Raw genomic sequence first — 22,701 nt, 5'->3', positions numbered from 1 at the left:
CGCCTCTGCGCTCCCTGGTGGCGGACAATGTAAGTGCGTCAACCATCTTCGTCGACAAAACAAAAGTTACGCTGCGAAAAATCCGTGCGAGTCGCCGTGAAAGCCGCCCAAGAGCGCCGTGAAAAGGCGGAAAAGGTACAGTGAAGTGGCGTGAAGTGTTGTGTGATGCCAATTGGGATGGTTTCCATGCGATAGGGCCCAAATTGTCGGATGACCTCAATTGACGTTTTGCTCTGAAAACGCCATTAAATTGCAGAAACTGCCACCAAAGTCTGTTCTGCGTGGACTCTGAGGGATTCACGTTTTGGGGCTCCGCTGGCGACACAGGGCGTCTCTCGGGGGTTTTGCTGTGGGTGTTTTGGGGCGAGAGGGGAAGGGCTTTTCCGGGTATTTTTGCGGTGTGTAAAGATCCGTGGCGGCGCATGAGAACTACGCGTTTTTCCACCATCGTCAGCCTTCCGGAGGGAGAGAACTTCAGGAGGGGCTCCAGAGGTCCGGTCGTGTGTTGTCCGGGATGAGTGGTGTGTGTGAGCGGGATTTCTGGGATTTAGCTGAGATTGGGCTCAGGTGGTGTTTTTTTTTTCTTGGGCTGTTTTTATTATTCTCCTTGAGGACAAAATTGGCCGAGTCGCCAAAATAAAGCGTGATTTCCGTATAAATAGCGTGACCCCCCATTAATCACGGCTGCTGGGCAGAAGTTGGGAGAGAACATACATTTCCGTGGCTCTTTTGACTAATGTGTTGTCTCTCTGTTGGCAGAGTGCGAGACGCGCGCCTGGGATTCTGCGAGCCCGCGTGAAGTGCCGTGTGTGCAGTGATCGGAGCAGCGCCCCACAATCATTTGGATTAGCGGAAGAGTGAAGTGGAGAGCGAGAGAGAGAGAGAGCCGTAAATGAGTGGCACATCGCCATAAGTATCGAAGAGTGCGCGGGCTGGAAAGAACAGAAAGAAGGGCAATTAAGTGTTGGACAGCAATGTAGATTAGGAGGAGAGGAAAAGCGAGTGTGTTCAATGGGAAGCGAGTGTTGATGGTGCAGAAACAGAATGGTCGGTGTGCCTGACGACAATTTGAGTGTCCAAGTGAAAAAATGCAGTCAACAGACTCATCGCCATCGTCCGGAGACTGTTCCCGCTACATATTGCAGGTAAGAAGAATTAAGGAGAATTCACTTGCATCCCTGCACAAAACGCACACACGCGCACTGGCTGCAATCCGGGGCTTTCTCTGGGCCTTGGACTGTCTCTCTCCCGGGGTTTATTAACCCATTGCAACAGGTCACGGTGTGTGTGCGTGCAGAGAGAGAAGGTTCCACCCTATTCCCCCGGCCAGAGAGCCAAATCCACGAAATCCCTGGCCATTTCCACACCTTCTCTTCCTTCTCTTATGCGTGGCGCAAAACCCGTTCGCGATCTTGACCAACAGCGTGCGCTCTCTTCCAACCCACCAGCGTCTATTTTGGTCAATTTCGATCATGGGAAGAGTTCGCAGCGAATGTCTCCACACTCGGGCATCTCAATAGATAATCGACGACAGATATTGATACGCACGCTTGTCACGGTGTGATGGAAAATGTGAGAGAGAGACAAGATAAACATGCGAGTGACTTTCACGGTGAGCCTTCACTTGTGGTCATTTTAAAATAGAACTTTTTAGAGACAATATGGCAAATTCTCACGGTGATTTTCACCCGCTCTTGGGGTGGAAATTGCGTGAATCAATTGACCGATGATTCAGCCATGGGAGATAGAGAGACAGAGAGAGAGAGAAGTTAGTGTCTCTCTTTTTTGCTATTCTTGCGGCTCTTCCGGGAGGAATTTCAAGTGTTCTTACACAAGAGGCACGTCGAAAAATCGCGTGAACTTTGTCGCTAACCAGAAAAAATGGTATCAAAATCGCGTGCTGGAAGCTTATGACTCAGGAAAATGACTTATTCTGCAATTCTGTAGTCTCGAAGAGGGATTTTTTGAGTTTTCTGTTCACCTGCAAAATCACTTTGATACTGAGATTATCGTCCTTGATTTTACTAAACTCTCAATCGCTTCTGTCTTGGTTCAGAGCTGAAATTGACTAAAATCCAGCTAATTAATTGCAGATAACACTTCACATTTTCCTACACGGAGATTTTTGTGTGACGCGTCTTTTTCTAGCACTGTTTCTGAGGCGCTCTTTAGTGATTTAGTGAATTCCAATTGAATGAGGAATCTTCGAGGAAATGTTAGTTGGAAAAGACATTAATATTTCTGTGTATTCTTTCAAACCACGTGTTCGTGGATGGAATTGAATGATGGGGAGCGGCATATTAAGTATCAAATATAGTCTGTAATAAAGAGTTTTGTGTTCACATCCGAATATCTTGTTGGCTGAACAATTCAATTCAGAGGGGAAAATTCCCAAAAGGAGAGGTTTGAATGCGGATGAAAATGATAAGAATTCGCTGAGTATTTACCTAATGTGCAATTATTGAATTACACACTATAAATTGTCAGAGATAATTTCTATCTCACACGTTTGCCGATGGCTTTTGGCTCTTGTTTGTGTGGTTTGTGTTTATTGGTGTGCGAGGAGAGTTGGTTTGGTGGCTTCTTGATTGGGAACCGTTAATGGAAAGTGTAAGAAGTGGCGAGATGGAGGGAAAGGAGGCATGTTGAGAAGAGACTTTTGATGATTTTCAGATTTTGTCTCACTCTCACCCGTTTGACCAATTATCAAGACACCATGGATGACGACGACGATGATGATGATGATAGCAAAATGTTTGTATAATTAAAGTGGTGGAATTTCATATGGTGTGCAAGGGAAATATTTCTCTTGCATCGCGCGCGCGGCTCGCATTAGGAATCCACACACAGCGAGGACACGAGCTGAGTTGGGATGATTGTTGTTGTTTCTTCTGGTGCTGGACGATGATGGCGAGTGTGTGATTGGAAATTAATGCAGTGGCTAATTATCTCATTTGTGTGTCCAGAGGAGGGGAGAGTGAAAAAATGGATTCAATGAGAATTACATAAGGCCGATCGGTTCGATATGACAGAGAAAAGGAATAAACATGAGGAGAAAATGTGATGGCGAAGGAATATAGAGAGTGAGAGAGAGATTTTGTGATTTAGACTCAATAGCTATGGAGTTAATTTGCCAACATGGATGAGGGCGAGAGAGAGAGAAAGAGAGACCGCAAGTCTCTCATCGTATAACTTTTAAAATTATAGTAATGAGACGATTTCATTTCCTTCAAGTTCAAGTTTACACAAGCAAAGAGTTCTTTTTTTCTCTCTCGCTCGCTTCGCGTCTTTTTTTTTTTTACTAAAAATACCACAACACTATATGGCAATGGTGAATATTTCTTTCCTTATACGCCCGGGAGAGTGAGAGCACAAGCCATAGAGAAGCAAGCAAAAGTTGTGTGGATTGAGCTGTGCTGTGTTGTGAGTCAGTTTGGAGGAAATTGAGTATCGCACTTCCCATTCTCAAGTAGTACAAGTCACGGAAAGCGATAAGTCTGTCACGTCGATGGGGATTTTTGTCCGTTTTCTCTATCTCAATTAGTCCCTCAGAGAATGGGAGATGAAATGTCCATCAATTTGCCCACTTCTTCACGTGATAATCGCCAATAGATGGGATCTATTTTCGTCAACACCACAAATACACGTTGTGGCAAAATTTTTTTGCACCAGACACACACACGATTGGCCAAGAAGAAGATGGCAGTTGAAGAAGAAGACATTCTTATTTGTGCATCGCGCAAAATTGCATGCGGCGAAAGTGTTGTTGTTGCTGCACAGCAACTGAAATGCGGGAGTTTTGAATGGATGGCGCAAGAACAGCGTGTATTTTTCCTTGTCTATTATTACGCGACGGGGGGAAAAAGGGGGAGGAAGAAGAAGAAGAAATATCATTTCACATCCAAAAGGTAAAGTTGGAGAAGATATAGCATTTTTTCCGACAGCAGTGGCGATAAAAAATAAAGAACGACGACGGTGTGGAGAGTTTTGTGTGAGTGCTTTTGGAGAGGTTCTCTTCTCCTTTTTGAATTCAACAATCTGCGGTGGTCTCTCTTTTCTTGCTCATTTTCCCCCCCCTTGGTCTTGAAATATAAGAATATTATGTGCTTGTATGTAAATGTCTTCTTTTTCCCAAAGAAATCAAATCCTATATACAAAATATCTCGTGCGCTATTTTTGAGTCTAACACACAATTCCATCCAACTTTATCGCTGTAAAACAAACACACCAGCAAAGCAGCAAAGAGAGTCTGTCCGGTGTGTGGAGAAATGGGGTTTGTGTCTGTTGATGAGGGAGGCAAAGAAGATTGGTTTGGAAAAAGTCATAAATTATCCATTGCAGAGATTGAAATATTATCATATGAGATTACGATGTTATTTGGTCATGTCAAAACATTTCTCACTTTGCAGACAATTATTCTCATCTGTGCGCATTGAGAATCTTTTTCTCTGCACAATTTAACATAATTTTCACACTCTTCGGGCCAAAGAGAGAGCGAGAGAAGAGAAGAAGGATATTTTGGCAGCTGAAAAAGTAATTTGTTGCTTTTCACCACTCGCGGCCTTCAATTCTTGGGTGCGTGGATGGTTTTCCACAAAAATCTCAGCGATGCTGTTTGTTTTCAAACCACTTTTCAGTTGGCATGTTTTAGTTGTCTGACAAATTTTACGGCTGTTTTCTCAAAATTCCAACCAAAGAGAAAACATACTCCTGAATTTTCTGTAATAATGATGATGAGATGGTTGAGCTGAAGAGAGAGAAGGAGAGAGAATAGAGTGTTGGTTGTTGTGTGGAGGAAAAATTCATAAATTTAAAAATAATAAATATTGGTTCAGAAATATAGAGAAGGCGAGGGTGTGAGATTGGGACCGACGCAGATATTTGAAATCACTGAACCGAGAAGAGATCCTCTCACGCGGTGGCTCTCTTTCGCGCGCGCCCCTTTATGGCTGTGCCATTGCGGGGGAGGGAGGGGTTCGGCCGGGCGGTGCGAGAAACATAGAGAGAGAGAGAGAGAAGAGCGCGCAACCCTGAGTGCTTGATGAAATTGCGGAGAGGAAAATGTGTGTCCGCATGACGTAAGTTTAGTGCTGGGCGAGAAGAGCAACAAGAGAGAGAGAGACTATGAATTTATATGATCCGCGCCAGTTCACCTCCTCTTGCCGCCCGCGCTCTCAAATTTCAATCACACAAGCTATATTTTCCTTCCAGAAGACGCGCGCTGTCTATGGAAGAGGGATGAGTTGGGAAAGGGGGAGAAGACGGTGCACAATGAGTGATCTAAACAATATTTGTACTTCACGCACTCTTCTCAATTGCATTGGCACTCGGATATACATTACCATTGTTGCTATAAGTGAGCAGAAAAGAGAGAGAGAAAGAGTGATGTTGCAATGCAATTTTCAACAATTTTATTATTGTCTCTCGTGTGGCATCTTCCTATGACGAAATGTTCAAGGTTTCATATTTTAGAGAGAGACTAATCTGCGTGTGTCAGAGGCCACTCGCCACGGCGCAGGTACTGGATAATGATGAATTTATTTCACAAAATTGAATAATAAGAATCGGCATGAAAGATTATGAATTTTTAGATGAAAAAACTGTCTGGAAATGCTTACGATTCAATATCAGACATGCATACAAGTCTTATGTTTCCTGGTCGTTATGCCTTACAGAAAAATTTCCTAATCATAGTAACAAAAGGCATTCTGGAAGGGTATTCGTTAGCCATTCATGTCTAATAAGCCACACCTTTGGACTATTTCTTTGAAGCTATATTATTGTACAACCAATTAGAGACTAAGAAAACTATCTGCAGAAATCCTATTGAGAGTGTTTCACTGGATTTTTCTAAACAATCTCTTCTGTTCTTTATTATGGTAATTCTGAAAGCTTTCCTGTGTATATCGAGCGCTAAATGATGTGGTGTTATCAGAATCATGAATTTAAATGATTCTTTAATTTGAACACTGTCTAATTTTTCTCTCATGACTCAAGATTGCATTCGATATTAATGATTTTTCTTCAAGAAAATTTCACACATCAAAAGACATGTGAGATATGCTATAAATGGTGGATGTTGATGATGGTTTGAAGGGTCAATTATAGGGGGAGAGAGAGAGAGTGAGGGAGAAAAGACAGAGAGAATGGAATTGAGCTATAATTGCTCAAAGGTTATTAATCAGGCTAAACACTCTGTTCCACTTCTTTGGTGTCCACAATGGTGTTGTGCACATTTCATGGGATTGTTTCGTCGAAATTCCCTGCGAAGAAGGAGTGTGCTGTCTTTTGCGCGCAGACAACAAAATACCATATGAAATAATGCTGTGTGTGGCAAAAAGAAGTATAAATTGGTCAATTTAGTTGCGATATATAATATTAGTTGGGTCTCGAGGTGAAGAGAGTGAGAAACGGAGAGACTTTGTCGATTCCCTCAACACTGTTTTCTCTCCCCTTTTTTTATTATTATTATATTTTCTGTGGTTTTGATAAATTGTGTTGGGGATTACGAAAAGAGAAAACTGAAAGGAATTCGAGGGTATAATTTTTAATTGGAGACGACAAACATACACACAGAGTACAAAAGGAAGCACTTGAGGAAATAATAATGTTCATAATATACTAAAAAAAATTTATTTATTTCTCACACTATTCAACTCTTTGTGGTGCTCTTTTGTGTGCTGAATTGTGTTAAATTATGGGGCGGGAGGAGAGAAGAAAAAAAAAGGAATGAGAGCTACAAATGTTGCCAATGCAACTGATAAGGGAACTTTTGTCGCACTTGTATCGCAACATGTGTTGAATAATGTTGGTTGATTTGTCGCGATGTGACGATGGAACAAGGAGTGTTGGTTGTATTTTCTGATATCATTTATTATTTCCTCTCATGAATCAAATCGAATTTTGTTGTAAATACTGTTTGCCATTATGTGTACCAAATGGCAAAAGAAGATGAGGAGAAAAGGCGGGTTTTGTTGGGTGGAAAACATCGCACACGCTTGTTTGTTGATATTATTTCACCATCAAACATTTCCCAAACACACAGAGAGAGTGAGTGAGAGAGACAGAGAGAGAGAATTACATATTCTGTTGAGATGATGATGTGATAATTGCTTGAATATAATTTTTCCCTCTTCACCCTCTTGAGTTGGCCTTTTAATCAATCAAATCGTTAAAATTTCCTTTCTCTATAAATAAATTCACAAGTGTTTGCCACACATTAAATATAAAAGCCAACTCTTGAAGGAGGAGGAGAGAATTTCAACGATGGGCGCGCGCAAGAGAGATGAAATAATCTCAATGTGGTTTCCTTCTTCAGATTATTATTTCATGATATGACACATTTGAGAGACGAGGAGTGATGAAGAGTTGTGATGGAGAGGAATTTCTGATGACAGATTTGACTTGCCATTAATGAATGCAGACGAAATTCACAGATTTTCAACAATGATAGTCAAATGTGATTGATATTAATGCTTTTTATGCACTTCCGGGCAGCATTTTGTCCATCGCTTTGATCTATTAACATGATGTTGTGGGGCTAAAGTTGTTCCGTATGAAAAAATTTCCCTAAAAAAATTCAATATCAGCTACAGTGTCTGCAAAATAAATAGGGCATGGGAATAATTATTAATAGTAATTTTGTAGGTTTGTTTTTAGGGAAGGAAAAGGAATATCTCCAATCTTTCTTCCTTTATTTCTCATTGACTTACAAAAATTCAATAATTCAATCTGCAACTGAAGCTGTTCTTATTCAATTTTACTACACTGTAAGACTAGAAATTTAATAAAAAGAGCAACTCATAAAAAGAACTCATTGTGGTCGGTGTTTTTTATTCTTTCGCCACCACGAATCACGAAGATTAAATTCAAATTATTCATGACTAATTTCAGTTTGGCGAATGATAGGGAAAAAGATGAGATAAAAAGTGAGAGAATCACGAAATCTCACGAGAAAATTCTGTGACAATGATATTTTTTTCTCTCACTTCCTTTGTCATTAATTCCAAGAACATCCTTATTAAGTGTTTCTAATACATATTAGCAAGTATTTTATACATATATAGAAAACATTAAGCAGCGTCAGAGATAGACATAAATGGGAGGGATTTTTGATTAGGACAACACACTAAAAAACGGTGTAAGAAAAATGCACAAAAAAGGTGTTTTTGCAGTGAAGGTGAGGAAAAAAAGAAAGAAATATAATCTCAATTCGTCATCGAGATGTTAATCTGGATTCTTTTTTGCCCACTCAACATTGTCGGTTCTTTTTTTTGTTTCTTGTGTGCAATTGCGGCCATTTGTTGGGGTTTGTGTTTGTGTGTCTTTTCTCAAAGGAAGAGAAAAAGAGATCTTTTTTAATTATTATTTTTATGGTTCTATTTACACTGTTCGTACAATTCATCCTCAACAATTCAAACACATAAAATTTACCACAATTTTCCATCTGCTGCCTTTTATATTATTATTTTATTATTGGTTGAATTGTATGTGAATTTTTGCTCTAAGACGAGACGTTTATATATGTATATAATTATATTTTTTTCTGGCTGGGCGAAAAGTGTCTGTGTGTGTTTTATTTATAATATTTCTATAGTCATAAGAGTGATAAATTCTGACAGGAGTCGCGCATTTTCCATCTTTTGCGCCCGGTGTTTTTTCTTCTTTTGCTGATGGTTTTAAAGGCAAATCATGTGAGGAGAAATTATTGAGGAGCTCAGATTGAATGACATGTTAATTTTTATGCTGTCTGTCGCGGCCTTTTTCCTCATCTCAAAGGAAGAGTGGCTGTCTTGTGGATGTGGAAAAGAAGGAGGCAGGCGCGAATCTTGTCTCTGAATTTTCCATCTGGGTATTTTTCCCTCCCTCAATTCTCAGACACACATATACTATATATATTTATATGTGATGGAAAGGAATTTTAATGAATTTTCTCTCTCTCATCTTGTGTAATATTTTTGCACATTGCGCGTCTTGTCTTTCACTTTGTGTTTGTGCCACAGAAGAAGAAGAAGTGTCTTAATAATTTTTTCTCATTTTTCCTTTCCATCTTTTCAGGTGTACGTGGGAGCTCTTTCCCTCCACTATGAGGCACTGAGTGTGGAAGCGTCTAAACAAACAACCGCCGAAGAAATTGTTTCATGTATTGTTGAACGCTTAGGGCTACCGGTGAGTCTCTTCTTTTTCCCTCTTTCCTCCACATCTTTAGTATTCATCTCAAAGGGAAGATGAAAAACAGAGAGAGAGAGAGAGAGACACTTTTGTGTTGTTGAGAAAATGCACAAGGAAAGAGTTTATTTTGCACCTTGACATATCAATCTTTCTCATTTTTTTGTCCTTAACGCTTCTGTTTATTCAATATTAGGCTTTTATCAGGTTGAAATCAAGAGGTGCTCTTGATGAGTGAAAAAGTGGCTTATCGAGCACTTGCGATGAGGTTTTTTTTTTCTATGCCTCTTCGCCTCTCCAAAAGTGTCTGAAATTCTCTTGTCATTTGAGTAAATAAAATCATAAATATATTTACATTGAGAGAGAGAGAGAATTATTGGACAAATATTTGATCTAAATGTATTTTCACGTGTTTGATTATTTCGTGTGGTGACAAGAAAAGTAATAATAATAATAAGAAATGGGAAGAGGAAGAAGGTGTGAAATGAAGGAGGAAACAGTTCTCTTTCTCTGTGTACACAAGAAAAGAGAAGAAATTCTTTTCCTCTTTGGCGGGTTTTTTTTCTTATGCACTAATTTGTAACACATGAAATGACAATAAAAAAAATGTTACACTGAAAATATTGTGTAACACAATCAATTTCAGGTGTAACAAGTTTTTCAAATTGTCTCAAAGAAACTGCTGAATTGACAAGAAGAAATCTAGGAGAAAAATCAAAGACAGAAACTGTGTCAAAAACAGTGAATAACATCTATGATACTTACATTTATTAACTTGAAAATTGTCTATTATTGCAAAATGCTGATTGAATTCCAAAAGAGGTGTTTTTACCACGCTATAGTGAGATTTTAAAGTCAAATTTTGCAATAATATTTGTTTGGAAAAGACATGAGAAACGTCAAGGTTCAGTTATTATTATTATTATAGTAATGTTTTGTGTGTGAAATTCTTGTCAATATTTGATTAGTTCTCTTGCGAAAAGAACCACTTTTGGGTGAATTGTTGCTCTGAAGAGTGCGCGAACGTCTTGAGTGTGAGGAATTCCTCTAAATCCACCTGTAAAAGTGTGCAAGTCACTTGAATGGCACTCTTGAGAATATAATAATTGAGGCAATTACATGATTCACTTTACATTATATTTAGATTGGCTTGAGCAAATGCAATATGGAGAATTTATTTCATGACTGTGTTTCTCTATATGCATTTTAATAATGCACTCTTCTAATGTTTTCTATGTGTGTGTTTTTCTTTTTGTCTTTGCAAATGGACAAAAATTGCAGGGAAGCAATTATGAACTTGCCGAGGTGGCTGACGAGAGCAAAGAGAGGCGATTGTCGCCAGAGGAAAAGCCCGTGTCAGTTATGCTTCTGTGGCCAATGCATTCAGAGAAGGATTTTCATAGGTGAGTTTGCAGAAATGTTGTAATTAATTTCTTGTCATTGTGCTAAAATCTCTCTCTTTCTTTCTTTCTTTCTTTCTTTCTGTATTTGTTTGAAATCAGGTTTTATCTACGCGAATCCCAAAATGATATTCCCTGGCTAGACAATTTTGGTCTGGATCCGCACATCTTGCGGGATTTCATACCATTTCTGCTGCAGCCAGAAAATCGGGAATATCCAGACTTGTGCCAATTGCCAGACTTGAATGAGTCAACATTGTTGGAGAATTTAAGACAACGCTTCGATGCTGGTCATATTTATACTTACGTAGGGAGTATTTTAATAGCTGTGAATCCATTCAAATTTCATCCAATCTACAATCCCAAGTATGTAAGGCTGTATCAAAATCAAAAAGTCGGACCCATTCTTCCGCCGCACATCTTTGCAATTGCCGACAATGCATATTATTGTATGCTGAAGGAGAAAAGAAATCAGGTGAGTGAGCGTGAGATTTCAATATTTCACTATATTTTCATTTATTGAGAAGTGATTTTGAAGCAATGAAGAAAACATGCCTGCGAACAGGGAGGGAATGAGGAAAATGTGTGTGGAGAGTTGTTTGTGTGATTGTGTTTGGAGAAATTGCAGTAATAAATCATGTTCTAACTTAGGCGCAAATTGACTAATTTCCCTTCAAACTTATTACTCTAGATTCAGCCATAGATTCAAAAGTAGAGTGATTTTATTAGTAGAACAAGATTTGCAGGTGAGAATTTATAAGACAAGATTCACAAAGGTAAAAGATGAAAAGCTGTTTTATTTTATTCATCGTTTTGTTATATTTTAATTAAAGTTAGGTCTTGAAATTTTGACAATTTCCGTGCGATTTTTAAGTTATTTTGTGAAAATTGCCTATTTTTGGCACGAAAAAAAAATGTGAAAATACATTTATTTTCGCGCAATAATCATCAATTAATAACCAATTTATCAATGCCTGATTCATCTCTGACCACATCAGTGCAAACAGAGATTCTTCTTTCCTCACGATTGTGTGTGTCTGTTTGTGTTGTGTTGAGTGAAAGAGATGTGAAATATGTTTAATTTGCAATTGGAATTTGTCTGTTCCATTTAAATCACTAATACGCTATGTACTCACCTGAGTATCTTCGCACCTCAATGATCTGTTTCCTTCACCTCTTTATTTCATGCTTCTTCATCTTCTTTTCTTCTCCTTTTGCCAGTGTGTCGTGATAAGTGGCGAGAGTGGCTCGGGAAAGACAGAGAGCACGAATTTCCTTCTGCATCATCTCACGGCGCTGTCACAGAAGGGATCACACGGATCTGGTGTGGAGCAGACAATTCTCAGTGCTGGTCCTGTTCTTGAGGCATTTGGCAATGCTAAAACGGCGCACAATAATAACTCGAGTCGCTTCGGGAAGTTCATTCAGGTGAATTATCGCGAAAATGGTCTTGTTCAGGGTGCTGTTGTGCAGAAGTATTTGCTGGAGAAGAGTCGAATTGTCTCACAGGTGAGTGCATTGAGCATTTTCTACAATAATAAATAAATAGTATAATTGAATTGCCCAGCGAGAGAGTTTAGTCGCGTGGAAAAAAGCTCTCGGAAGAGTCATTAAGCAATTAAGCCATTTGCTCACTTCTCTCTCTCTCTCTCTTTCTTTGCTTGCGATGCTCTCAGGGTCCGTACGAGAGGAACTACCACGTCTTCTACTATCTGCTGTCGGGCGCCACGGAACAGGAGCGTGAGGCTCTGCACTTGCTGCCGGCGGACAAGTATAACTACTTGAATGCAAAGAATCTGATCCTGGAGAACTGCGATGAGAAGTATGAGTTCTCGCGACTGAAGCAGAGCATGGAGATGGTTGGATTCTCGGCGGAGAAGCAGCGACGGTTGTTCAATGTATTGTCAGCAGTTCTGCTACTTGGCAATGTTGAGTTCTTCCCGAAGAAGTCCACCTATCACCATGATGAGAGTGTTCAAGTGCGCAATTCTGATGTTGTGTCGATCATCTCGGAATTGCTGAGGGTGAAGCACGACACACTGTTGGCAGCATTGACATCGAAACGCGTGAAGGCGAGCGGTGAGACGCTGATTATGCAATACAAACTACCTGAAGCAATTGCAGCGAGAGATGCATTGGCCAAGTGTCTGTATGGGGCGTTGTTCGATTGGATTGTTCTGCAAGTGAATCATGCACTGCTGAATAAGGATCCAACGGGACCACCGCACACAGGTCACTCAATTGGCGTGCTGGATATATTTGGCTTTGAGGACTTTGGGGCACAGAACTCCTTTGAGCAGCTGTGCATCAATTATGCCAATGAACACCTCCAGTATTACTTCAATCTCCATGTGTTCAAGTATGAGCAGAATGAATACAAGCGCGAAGGCATTAAGTGGCGTGATATTGAGTTTATGGACAATTCGGGATGTTTGCAGTTGTTTGAGTCCAAACCAACGGGTCTCCTTTGCATCCTTGATGATCTCTGCAAGTGAGTTTGATGGAATATTTTTTTTTATAAATTGCATGATGCATTATTTCTCATGTCTTTTCCCCCCAGCTTTCCCGGAGCGACAAATGAGGCTCTTCTGCAGAAATACAACACCGTTCACAGAGATAATCCCTTCTATGAGAAGCCACAGAAGAAGGAGAATGCTTTCATTATTAAGCACTATGCGGGAAAAGTGAAGTATCAGGTGAGATTGAAGAAGAAGAAAGTGGTGTTGTTGAGACACAATCTTCATGCGTCGTTCTGTGATGATGATGATGTTTTCAGGTGGCGGAAATGCGTGAGAAGAATCTCGATCTCATGCGTCAAGACATCGTGAGTGTCCTGAAGAATTCCAGCATGGCTTTCGTGCGAGAACTCGTGGGCGCCGATCCGGTGGCTGTGTTCCGCTGGGCAATCCTGAGGGCCTTCTTTCGTGGCTATTTTGCATTCAGGACGGCTGGCATTAAGCATCGTCTGGAGAGAGCTGATCAGGCATTCAGCAAAGTGACGGTGAAAACGCGATATAGACCACACAACGATTTACTAATCAGGTGCGTGTGTTGATTTATGTCTATTTTCACTTTTAATGCCGCCAGTGACAGAAAATGGTCTCGTTGTTGGGATTTTTTGCTACTCTCTGGCTTGGGCTTTGGCGATTGATGGAGAAGAGCAAGAAGAGATGGAGTGTGCGCGAGCCACGGAGCGAGAGAGAGAGAGAGAGAAGGATGGGTGGTGGGAGCAAAAAGTTAATTAGATTGGAAAAAAGTAGTGCATATTTCTATTAATGATTGGAAAAAAATTAAATGGGGAGAAAAGAGAGAGAAAGACTCCCATTTATTGATAAATAGCCGTTAACATGCCAACAATTTATTAAACTCACGATGAAATAATACTTCTCATTTTTTTCTGCTATGCCGCTAACAGTCATCTTGTCACCGTATCCGCTGTGAATTTAACAATTAACAGAATTGCGTAAGTGATGTCGATGTGAATGTCTCTTACTACTCAAAGTCTACAGTGCATCGCAGAATTGTGCAAACTCAGTCTGGGGACAATGACTTATTGCTGAGTTGTGTTAATTTGTTCTTCTTTATCTGCTATGAAGGCTATGAATTATTCGGTTGTTTGATAGTGAATTGCTGTGGCTTAATTACCACAGAATAATGGCAAAAATGGTTTTTTCATGATAAACGTGCAGATTTCAAGACTTGTCAAGCGTTTAAGGATAGTAAGAAACGTCTTAGACAATTCTTGAAGATGTTTTAGATAGCTTAAACAACATTTTAGGGCTAAATTGTCAATTAATCAATCACTTTGAATACTCAAATCTTCAACGATCTTCAAGTAAATGAAGCATTGATTGCTCAGATACTTTTGCGAAGCACTGTTGCGAACCAAACTTGGGGAAAGAGAGTGTGAACAAGAGTGTCAATGAATGTCTTTTCTGCACTGTTGTTGTGTATGTGTTGAATTGTTATTAATTCCGATTGCACGATACTTTTATTATATACTATGCAACAAATATTATTTACTCGATGGCTTTTTTTTACTCTTCTATTTGGCCATGGTTTTTGCTGTTGTTGTTGTAATGTTGTATGATTTTTTTTGTATCAGTTTCACATATTATTTCTGCACATTTATAATTTTTTTTCTTTCCTTTTCTTCTGCTCTTTCTCGTTTTCCCTCCGCGTCGTCTGTGTGTATTCACGTTGAAATACGCGGAAAAAACATCGTCAATGAATATTGAAATGAAATGAAATGATGATGACGAAAAAAAACAACAACGACGACGACGGTACAAAACGTGCTCTCTATTAATGTGCGACGATGATGATGATGATTGCGGAAATAAATGGATACAGCAAAAGGGTGAATAATACGACGAGTGACTTGACATCGATGCATCATCACCAGCAATCGCCGATTCAGCAGTTCAATTACATGAACAAGAGTCCGAGGCGATCGTGGTCCAGCATTGCCTTCAATAACAAGAATTTTCCAGACGGAAAGCTGGGGTATGAAAATAGCCAAAACAGCAATAACAACAATAACAACTCTGATAGCGGTGGAAATAACAAGCTGTTTGCTAAAGGATTTTCAAAGTTTGAACGGTCCAGTCAAGATGTAATGGCACGTGCTTCCCAAATTGTTCAGTAAGGCTTCAATTTTTTATTTCTTATTATTTCTTATCATTTCCCATTTGTTACTCACACACCCATTATTATTATTTTGTTATTTGTTACTTAATGGTAAAACCGAGTGTGTTAATTTCAATTGATTAATAAGTTCTCCTTTTTTGCACTACTTTGTGTGTATTTTTTCCATCTTCTTTTATACCTTTTGATGTTATAACAAAAGATTTATCTGTTGTTTCTCTTGTGTTACCTGCATATCTACATATATATATTTTTTGCTGTGGCTTAAAGACAGTTTTGCTGTGAATTGTGCGCACGGCTGAGGAATGAATAGACATACAGCGCATATTAACTCTCTTGTTATAAATTTTCATCTTGAATGTTGCGTGAATTTGATTATTGTGAATTAATGAGAGAAACAAATATTATACAGTAGAAAAAAATACGCTTTCCTCCAAGAGTTTATTATAATAAATCATGAGGGGAAATTATAATATGAGAGAAAGATAAAAGTTATTGTACAAAAGACTCATCCATTTAATTGAAATTAACATGAATTGCTGTCTTTGTCTTCGACAATACAGAGAAATAATCTACATTGGACGAAATGACAGTATAGAATGCAAATGAAATGAAAAAAAAGATGCCAAAATGTGTTCTGTGAAATTTTTGCAGGAAGAATAAATCATTCCGCCCTCGCGAGCGTCCAAAGAAGGGTCTGAAGAATCTGCAGACAGTGAAAACACTCACAGCCGGACAGAATTTGTCCAATCAGACGTCCATCAAGACGAGAAAGCAACCATTGACGGTTTCAGCGCAGTTCCAAAACTCTCTCACCGCCCTGATGGACACCTTGAATCAGGTGATTTTCTGCCACTGTATTCGCACGTGCTGAGCATTTTCTCTAACGCCACTTTTACACTCTTGTATTTTGCAGGCTAATCCCTTTTTTATCCGATGCATCAAGTCAAATCCATCCAAAATACCCAACAAGTTTGATGACAACACTGTGACGAGACAGGTAATTTTTGGGTGTAATGATTTACTTCCTCAATTTTTGTAAATACTGACCTTTCGTCTCTCTCTCTCTCTCATTTCCTCAGCTACGATACACGGGAATGCTGGAGACGGTGCGAATCCGTCGCGCGGGCTACAATGTGAGATTGACGTACGAGGAGTTCATTCAGCTGTATCGAATCCTGCTGCCAAAGGGTCTCGTGAGCTCGCAGAAGGACGTGCGGGACTTCATGAACACGATGGACTTGAATAAGCAACACTATCAATTGGGTAACAAGAGTAATCAAGACAGTGTTAAGGATCTCTAAATGCTCACAATTTGCCTCCTATTTTGCAGGTGTTACGAAAATCTACATGCGTGAATCTCAGAAGATGCGACTGGATGTGAAGCTGCACACAAAGATCCTTGGCAGTATTGTGAAGATTCAACGGTGGTTTCGCAGTATTTTGCAGAGACGGAAGTTTGTCAATGTGCGTTCTGCTGTTGTCACGCTGCAATCCTTCTGGCGAATGTGTATGGCTCAGAAGCAATTGCTGGGATTACGACAGGAGCGTGCGGCGGCCGTGATTCAGGCGACATGGCGAATGTATGTGACAAAGAAGTGGTTCACGAAGCTGAAGAATGGCACGGTGCTGCTGCAATCGCACATTCGAGGGAAATTGGCAAGAGCGAAATTCAAGATAATGTACAAACAGGTAGGTTTTGCCACTCCACGCACATGCAACTCTCGCGCGCGGGCACTTAGTGTTTGTTGTTGTTATATTATAAACTTGAGCAAAAATTGCACTCATCTTCTCGTTTTCATGTCGCGCGCGCGCCCCACTCGCAATGTGCAGAAGTTGCTGAAAGAGAGATCGAAATTGCGACCAACACAGAGTTTGCCAGCCAATGAGAGGTCGATCGATGTGCTGCCGCCGGACGTTGACACGTATGGTCAGAGAGTGACACTGACAAAGCCGCACAGCAGTCTGGATACGGAGCTGGAGAATGCCGCCAAGGTGCGCAATATTCATTCACAATACTATCATCATGTGAACAGGAGTGAGGAGAATCTCCTGGACTACTCGTTGCTGACACAGGCGTCCATGGAGAAGCGTGATGTACTCAATAAGGCGGAGAATCAGTTCAGGAGTCTCATGATATCGTCTGGGAATAACAATAAGAGCTTCAGCAATAGCAATAGTGATGATTATCATCATCCGGACTATCAGAATGTCAAATACTCACAGCATGACAAGCAGCAGCACTTCCAGCGACAATCGCATCAAGAGGAGCCAACCAGTCTCGTCACAATGAATGACATCCGCAAAGCCTACATGACGTACATTGAGCCACCGAAGAGGTGAGTTTCCCATCATGCGCTGGAAGATCTGTTTTTTAATGTTCTCTCTTCTCCTTGCAGCTACGATCCTCTGAAGGCTCCTGTGCGTCGTGTGGATTCAGGACCGACGCCAGTGCGTCGCAGTGAGATGAGGTATGAAGAGTCACCGAGTAGGATGCTCGGAGCGGCGAGAAATGTGGGCAGTTTGGGCAATAGTAATGTGGAGATTGTGTATGTGGACAGCAATGTTGATCCCACGGCGACTTCTTCACTGGACAGTGTCCCACTGAGAAATCCACCGAGTGTGAACAATCAGCAACAGCAGCAGCAGCAGCAATATTTGTCATCATACAAGCCGACACGCCGGGAGATCATCTGTCGTAGTTCAGGAGATGAGATAAATTCCAACTACCAAGCATCATTGGCACAGCAGCAACAGAGCAAAGTGCAGAGTGTGAACTATTCAGTGAGTCCATCGCATCAGGGTACATCGAGTCAGAGTGTTTATGTGCAGCAGCACAATCAGGAGCATCCGGAGTTCCTGCAGAAGGCCTTCTATTCGGCACCCAAAGGTAAAGCAGCAGCTCTGCTGGGCACAATTACGGAGGACAAAGTGAGAGCGGCGCATGCGAAAGAAACCAGCGATTACACTTATCACAGCAAGACTGGACGTCGTGTGAAGACCAATTTGAGTGATGATGTGAGTGATGTCAATCTGCACAGTCACATTGTTCATCCGCGTCGCGGTGCATTGAGTTCTGAATCGCTGCGAAGGAGGAATTCTGATCCGACCACCAACAAAGTGCCACTGTTGGAGGTGAATCGTGGCAATGACATGTATCAATCCAGCACGCACATCAACATTGCCGGACACAGATTCCGGAAGGCGGCGCGGATTGGGAAGGCGGAAAAGTGTGCGAGTTGTGAGAAGAGTGATGCATTTGTGAATGAGGGTCATCGGTGTTTGGATTGTAAGGTGCTCGTGCACACGAAGTGCATACAGAATGGTGGCGTGAAGACGCTACAATGTGAGGCGAAGCGATCGAAGAGGCGAAAGATGATGGAGAAGGGCAATGAGAAGCCAATGACGCCCAATTCGAAATACTCAGGAACGCGAGAGTACACAGATTCGACAGATAAGATCATCAGTGATGCCAAAGAGTTGCAATTGATGCAGGATTTCATCACGCAGAAGATATGCAAGATGGAGAGTGACTGTGGGAAGCCTTCGGAGGTGGATAGAGTGTTTAAGCAGGCGCTCAGGGAGTTTAAGGACAACCTCGTGGCACACTACAGTGTGGCGCACAAGCAGAACTCCGATGCGCTTAACATCAAGTATCGTGACTTGATTGCCAATTTTGAACAGGTGATGGAAACGTGTTGCGGCCGAAAGGATGACTTTCCACTCACGATGGGTGTGAATGCATTCAGGGGTTTTATGAATGAGTTCATGAACTCACGCGAGACAGAGAAGCCCAAGACGAAGAGGAAGAAGGACAAGAAGAGGAAGATTGAGGAGCACACAAGTTACAATGGTGAGTTTTCTTCTTCATCTTGTGCTTTGTCAAGATGGAAAAATCACAGAAGATTCTTTGTTTTTAAAGGTCACACCTTCCAATTGACAATCATCAACATTCCAACGGCGTGTGAAATTTGTCAACTTTTCCTGCTGTGGCCCATTGAGCGTGGATTGGTGAGTAATAACATATCGATGGAGGAAAAGCGTTGTTACTTTCATTTGCTCCTCCGTCAAACTCTCAGGCTCAGCATTCTTTCAACCAAAGGGGTGAATAAGTGTCTTTCGCAGTGTATCTTGAGTGGCAGATTTAGCTTAATGATGACTATTGAAGAAAATATCGAACATAAGTAATGAAATATTAGTGAAAAACCGTGAAATCGCCATTCAAGTGAACTGTGATCATCACAGTTGTTTACCCCTTTCTTTCAGCTGACATGCAATGGATATCCAAAGTGGTTCAGCAATGATATGTATCTTATGTGCGCGTGTGTGTTTAATGCAATTTCTCTCTCTCTGTCTCTGTTTTGTGCCTTTGCGCGCGTAGGTGTGCCAAAACTGCCGGCTGACGTGTCACAAGAAATGCTATCAGAAGACGGCGCCATGCAACAAGATCTCCGGCTCCTCAGGCAACATCTCCTCCTCCCAGTCGGCCCTGGTGGGCTCCAAGCTCTTTGGGTGCAGTCTCACAAGTCTGTGCGCCGCCGAGGGTGGCGTGAAGATACCCGTGCAGATCGAGCAACTGATCACGAAGATTGAGATGCACGGTCTGTACGCGGAGGGAATCTACAGGAAGAGTGGTGTGAATTCGAAGATCAAGGAGCTGAAGATGCGAATGTCAGAGAATGCACAGTCAACGGAGGTGGATTATGAGAGCTACAATGTGCACGTGCTGACGAATGTGCTGAAGTCGTTCCTGCGCGAGATGCCAGAGCCTCTGCTGTCCTTTGATCGCTATGATGACTTCCTGCGGGCCGCGGAGTTGTCAGAGACGAATGATCGTGTGCAGACGATGCTGTCGCTGATTAAGAAATTGCCACCGTGTCATCATGCGCTGCTGGAGCGATTGATCTTCCATCTGGCATTGGTGGCGCAGCGTGAGCAGTACAATAGGATGTCCGCCAGTTCGCTGGCCATTGTCTTTGCGCCGTGCGTGCTGCGGACGAATCGCATTGTGCCGGCGCAGGATAGTTTGAATGACATTGGCAGACAGACCAAGTGCATTGAGACACTGATCACGCAGAAGATGCACAATGTGAAGAGCACACTGGCGGACATTGACACGCTGGACACGGCTGCACACACGGCCACGACGCGACTGAGCACACTAAGGAGCTCCAAGGTGTTCACACCGGAGGAATTGGCGCCCAGGCAGGGCAATCTGGAGTCTGAGGCGGAGGAGATCTTGCTGGAGGGACACATTCAGGAGATCAAGAAGGAGAAGGCGCTTCTCACGTCAACACTGCCGAGTTTGGCGCGCGCCAGTTCGGATGATGATCTGCTGTCGACTGATCTGGATGGCGAGGGTGGAAGTCTGGATGATTTGATATTGCTGGGCGGCGGTGGCGGCGGCGGCTGCAGCGGTGGTGGCGAGGGCAGAGATCCGAACAAGGACAGTGTGGATTCGGCGCTGTACAGTTTGGGTGGTGAATCGTCAAGGAACACATTCAACAGTGATGTGGAGATGATGGAATATGCGGCGCAGAGTGGTGAGTTTATGAATAGTCCGCGGAGTCAGCAGATCTCAATGGAGCGCGAGGCGTTCCTGCGGGGCGCCTACAACAGTCCCAAAGTGGCCTCCACGTCCAAGTGGTCGAGCAGTCAGCAGAATCTCAGCCATGCGCCGGTGACGGTGAAGCAGAGCAGCTGCGAATTGCAGCGTCAGAAGCCAATTGTGATGCGGAGCATCTCCACGGGCTACGACACGCCCTCCGTCACCATTCAGCACCACCAGCCGTGCTCCAGCGGTGCTGGGGCGCCCGAGGCTGCGTCCGGGGGCGCCAAGGAGCACAAGGGTGTGGGAGCGAAGGGCAGAGGCAAGTCCAAGAGGCAGAACAGTCTCGATGATGAGCCCATCATGGTGTAGGATTTGTGATTTGGCGACGGCGGAAGCAGGGTGTGTGATCAGTGATGTGTGTGCGTGCGTGCGTGAAGAGAGAGAGCGAGAGAACGAGAGTTTGTTAGGTGATAAGATGGGGAAGAAGATGTGTGCGATTCGCTCACTAGCGAGAAAGAAAGGAAGAAAGAAAGAGAGATTCAACCACCAAATTTTTTGAGTGAAGTTAGAGAAGATAGAGAAAAGAGAGAAAATAGAATTGAGATAAATTTATTTTTTGAGGAAATTCCACTTACTGTAACTACATTATATAAATGTTAAGCAAACTTACATGTGTGTATTGAGAGATAGAAGAGAAAGAGAGAGAAATCAATTTGCGAGAGAATCATGCACTGAACATCAAACGTCGATATGAGAGAATAAGGAGAAGATGTGAAAAGATGCCTTCAACATAAGAATAGAGAAAACAAAAAAATTAATGCAGGAAAACCAATGAAAAATTTATTCACTTTTGAGCGCAAGGAAAGATTGAAGAGAGACGTGAAAAATGTGCAAAGAAAAGTATTAAGAGACGGTGACTTTTTATGGTGTTATTCACAATTTAACATTATATTAAAAGATGTAAGAAATATAAGAGAAACAAAAATAAAAATTGTAACAACCGTAAAATGTGTGTCAACGTTGAAAATAATATGTAAAAGAGAAAAAAGAACCCTATATATTTTAAATGGAACTCCTAAAGAAAGAGAAAGAGAGATAAATTGAAAGATGAAGATGAGATACTTTTTAGACACATTGAGAAAGATATTTCGTATTAAAAAAAAATGATCGGAGAAAACATTGTTATAATTGTATAAAAGAAAAAAAAAACTGAAAATTTGCGATGGAAAGTGAAGTTGAGATGAGAATTGTATAATTGTTCTAATTGTAAAACCTATACAAACAATATACATTTAAACAATTGTATATTAATTCTTCTAATCATGTCTTATCGTATAAGAATTTATTGGTGAGATTATGATGATTGTGTGAGAGAAGAGCAGAACATTTGTGTCTCTTTCTGTTAACTGAAGAAGAAGAAGAAGAAGAGGAAAAACCATCTCTGTATTTAGATAAATATTTGACGAATTGTGAAGGTGAATGTGAAGATATTTAGAAGAAGAAGAAATGTAATAAAAATCTACCAAATTTGATGATGATGAAAAACACAAGCATTAGAAAGAAAAAACCATATTTTAATATTGTGTATTTGAGTGTGACATTTTATCAAAAGTCGCACGCGCACGAAGGGGTGAAAAAAAGAGGGTGAAATTTGATAAAATGACACGCTTCACTGTGTATTTCTCTACAATATTTAAAGAAGAAGATGATGATGAAAAAGAAAAGATAACCTGAAATGTTCTTGTTAGACTTTAAAATGGAATTTACCTTTTTTCTAAATGTGTACTTCAATAACAAAAAAAAAGAAAAACCTACAAGAGCATAGCTGTAAAACACAAGTTATTTAAAGGAAGAAAAAAAAACCAAGAAAAAGTATTCGAAGAATTTTCTTCAAGGAAGCAATCAAAAGAAAATAAAAATAAAATGACGAGAATC

General features: G+C 41.2%; 1 protein-coding gene across 4 annotated transcripts; it reads left to right on the top strand.

Moving 5' to 3' along the window:
- Positions 1 to 18: 18 nt before the first annotated feature.
- LOC132265023 (unconventional myosin-IXa-like) lies at positions 19 to 22,638 on the top strand. Of its 4 annotated transcripts, XM_059765418.1 has the most exons (19): positions 19 to 135; positions 760 to 1,145; positions 9,058 to 9,168; positions 10,450 to 10,571; positions 10,671 to 11,043; positions 11,790 to 12,077; positions 12,245 to 13,059; positions 13,129 to 13,264; positions 13,345 to 13,610; positions 13,984 to 14,031; positions 14,922 to 15,212; positions 15,870 to 16,056; positions 16,132 to 16,215; positions 16,298 to 16,481; positions 16,549 to 16,907; positions 17,049 to 17,554; positions 17,615 to 19,068; positions 19,138 to 19,226; positions 19,597 to 22,638. In XM_059765418.1, exons 2-19 carry the CDS (start codon positions 1,089 to 1,091, stop codon positions 21,133 to 21,135), a joined length of 6,909 nt encoding a protein of 2,302 aa, XP_059621401.1. In that variant the 5' UTR covers positions 19 to 135; positions 760 to 1,088; the 3' UTR covers positions 21,136 to 22,638. The 4 variants fall into 4 exon arrangements, with proteins under 4 accessions (XP_059621401.1, XP_059621402.1, XP_059621403.1 ...); XM_059765419.1 differs by lacking the exon at positions 13,984 to 14,031; XM_059765420.1 differs by lacking the exon at positions 14,922 to 15,212.
- The last annotated feature ends 63 nt before the right edge of the window (positions 22,639 to 22,701 follow it).

The sequence above is a fragment of the Phlebotomus argentipes genome, unplaced genomic scaffold (genome assembly GCF_947086385.1).
Source record: "Phlebotomus argentipes unplaced genomic scaffold, Phlebotomus argentipes genome assembly contig_2, whole genome shotgun sequence".
NCBI classification, from domain to species: domain Eukaryota; kingdom Metazoa; phylum Arthropoda; class Insecta; order Diptera; family Psychodidae; genus Phlebotomus; species Phlebotomus argentipes.
This window is presented reverse-complemented; position numbering and strand designations above follow the sequence as displayed.

Coding starts and splice junctions, on each gene's coding strand:
- LOC132265023 (XM_059765418.1), top strand. CDS start 1,089: ATGCAGTCAACAGACTCATCGCCATCGTCCGGAGACTGTTCCCGCTAC. Junction 11,044..11,789: donor TGAAGGAGAAAAGAAATCAG/GTGAGTGAGCGT, acceptor TCCTTTTGCCAG/TGTGTCGTGATAAGTGGCGA. Junction 12,078..12,244: donor AGAGTCGAATTGTCTCACAG/GTGAGTGCATTG, acceptor CGATGCTCTCAG/GGTCCGTACGAGAGGAACTA.